Source organism: Urtica dioica, chromosome 11 (genome assembly GCF_054948205.1).
Source record: "Urtica dioica subsp. dioica isolate 48M chromosome 11, U.dioica_male_clone48M_v1_H2, whole genome shotgun sequence".
In the NCBI taxonomy this organism is placed as follows: Eukaryota; Viridiplantae; Streptophyta; class Magnoliopsida; order Rosales; family Urticaceae; genus Urtica; species Urtica dioica.
In genome coordinates, this window is record NC_142766.1 from 14,098,773 (window position 1) to 14,101,358 (window position 2,586).

The 2,586-nt window shown below is 36.3% G+C and overlaps 1 protein-coding gene across 1 annotated transcript; it reads left to right on the plus strand.

The window, feature by feature from the left end:
• Positions 1 to 905: 905 nt before the first annotated feature.
• On the plus strand, positions 906 to 1,710 carry LOC149381461 (pathogenesis-related protein 1-like). Its single transcript, XM_089630379.1, has one exon. It carries the CDS (start codon positions 977 to 979, stop codon positions 1,469 to 1,471), a length of 495 nt encoding a protein of 164 aa, XP_089486505.1. The 5' UTR covers positions 906 to 976; the 3' UTR covers positions 1,472 to 1,710.
• Positions 1,711 to 2,586: the final 876 nt, after the last annotated feature.

Genomic DNA, 2,586 nt, shown 5'->3' on the forward strand with positions numbered 1-2,586 from the left:
AATTATATAAATATATGAGTATTTTATTAAATTTTACTATAAAATACATGGGTGTGCCCCTCTAAGCTCAAAGTCTAGATCCGTCACTGTGTGTCCCTCGTCAGATTTTGTATTTAGAGTAAAATTACGTAAGATTTTAATGTTCTCAATACATATACGCTCAATTGTAGTTAGTTCTTCATGGAGCCATTGTTGTCAGTACACGCGATCATTTTAGAATTTTCCTCCTTCATTTTTTTAACTGCTGTATAAATTCGTTTTTAAATATCTAATTACACAAAACATGATACGATAACTGTCGAGGTGTACATATTATGTTTGTATGAGGAAATAAAATTATATTAATACATATGTCATGCATGCTTACGAACCTGCCCTTGTGTATGCTCCACGTAATTTATACGATAATTATTCTTTCCTATTAAATAATCTCACGTTGTTAGCGAAAATCATAATAATTATCATATGTGACGGAGCAAAAGTATAGTGAGAGAAAATTAATGGGTATACACCCCTACCCGCCTCATAACATTTGTTTTGACTATTATTACATCTATGGACTTACAAATTATGATCCATTTAATTTAGTTTGTTATTACTTAGGTTGATAGACTCTATCGTAGTAGCATAAACTCTCCTATTCGCAATTCGTATGGCTGCATAAAATTCAAAAATCCCAATCGACCGAATTACGATTTCCACAAGTGTGACAATAACGTAACTCTCATTAATTTTGTAATTTTTCTCCGAAGCAGCCATATCTTTTTCCATGACTTGAATTTAAACATTATCCAAAATGTGTGCGTACATACATTGACTTTTCTCAATAACATGTGCAATTGCATGTAAAAATCCACACTCTCGTCACTATAAAACCCCCCCTCAATTTTCCCTAATTTCCCACACCACAATATCAAAACATCATTAACCCTCTCTAATCAACATTATACAATCACCAAGAACCAAAAAAAAAAAAATGGGGTTGGGACTAACTAGGGTTCCACATCTCGCATTGTTGTTCGCGGCCTTAGCAATTATTTTCCAAACCACTCGAGCCCAAGACACGCCTCAAGATTACCTAAACGCCCACAACGCGGCTCGTGGGCAAGTCGGCGTGGGTCCGATGGTGTGGGACAACAATGTGGCCGACTTTGCTCGGCGCCATGCCAGCACCCTGACCGGGAGCTGCCAGTTGGTCCACTCTGGCGGGCGCTACGGCGAGAACCTGGCTGGGAGCAGCGGTGACCTGTCGGGCACGGGTGCCGTGAAGCTCTGGGTCGACGAGAAGGTCTTCTATGACTACAATTCCAACACGTGTCAGTCAGGCAGGGTTTGCGGGCACTACACTCAGGTGGTGTGGCGTAACTCGGTTCGCCTCGGGTGCGCCAAGGTCCGGTGCAACAACGGGGGCACCATAATTTCATGCAACTACGACCCCCCGGGCAACTTTGTTGGCGAGAAACCCTACTGAATTCTTAGACCTCTTATAATATTATCATCCTACATATATTTTCGCATACCAAATTAAAACCGCATTATGCCCTAAAGCTCAGTAGAGATTTGGGTTAGTGGAATTATACTTTGCCTGATTCATTACACTAGTGATGAAAAGAGCATTAATATACAATATATTATGTGTGCGTGTGTGTGTATGTGTCTGTGTGCTTAAATACTATCAATAAAATAAAGAAATCCGTATTTTCGTTGTAATTTATTCTTTTTGTTTGGCTTCTTTGTGTATGAGATGGTGTGGACTGTGCATGGTTTATAGAAACATTAGGGTTTTCTTTGTGTAATCTAATTTCTTTTTCAAGCGTTGCCTTAGAGTCTGATGTAGGTTAGGTTAGGAAAGAAAAAACTGCAGAAGGTTTGATTATAAGTTCTTCAAAAACTGAATGGATATATAGGATCCATTGCATAGTCATTTGGCCTTGATACCTAAAATTACAATCCAAAAAGGGAAACAAATAAAGAAAGTTTAAGGCACGAATGAAAACAAGGAAGTACTCAAACAAAAGAGTAAAATCCGAAATTAATTCTCATAAAATATAAATAAAAGAATATCAGAAAATAGAATGGTATCGTTGTGCTTGTTGGACCGTTTCCACTCAAAATTCTCAAAACTCACTAAAGGCCTCGTCAATTTGTCAACACAATGGTCTTATGCCTCCATATAACCTTTCTGCATTGCATCATAATCCCAATTTTCGCACGGGATCTCCGTTTGAAACCCATAAAATGTGAGGGAAAAGAAAATGAGAATCGGTTAAGTTTTTCTAGTTTTGTTTGCATTGAAAAATATAAAAAGAGAACTTTAATTTTTACCACTTTAAAATATAACAAATAATTTAAATTTTCTCTTGCATTCTCCTTATTATTTTCAATTTAATTCAAATTTTATTTTCTCTCAGATTTTTTGGGATAAAACGGACCATAAAGAATAATAAAATACAAATATATGATATCTCCTAATGATGGCAGTCATATGAAATTAATTCATTTTGCAGCTTTGAATTTTTCAACGAAGCTGAATATTGTATATATTGAAATGATCTGAAATATGCAGAATTCTTTAGATTTATAATA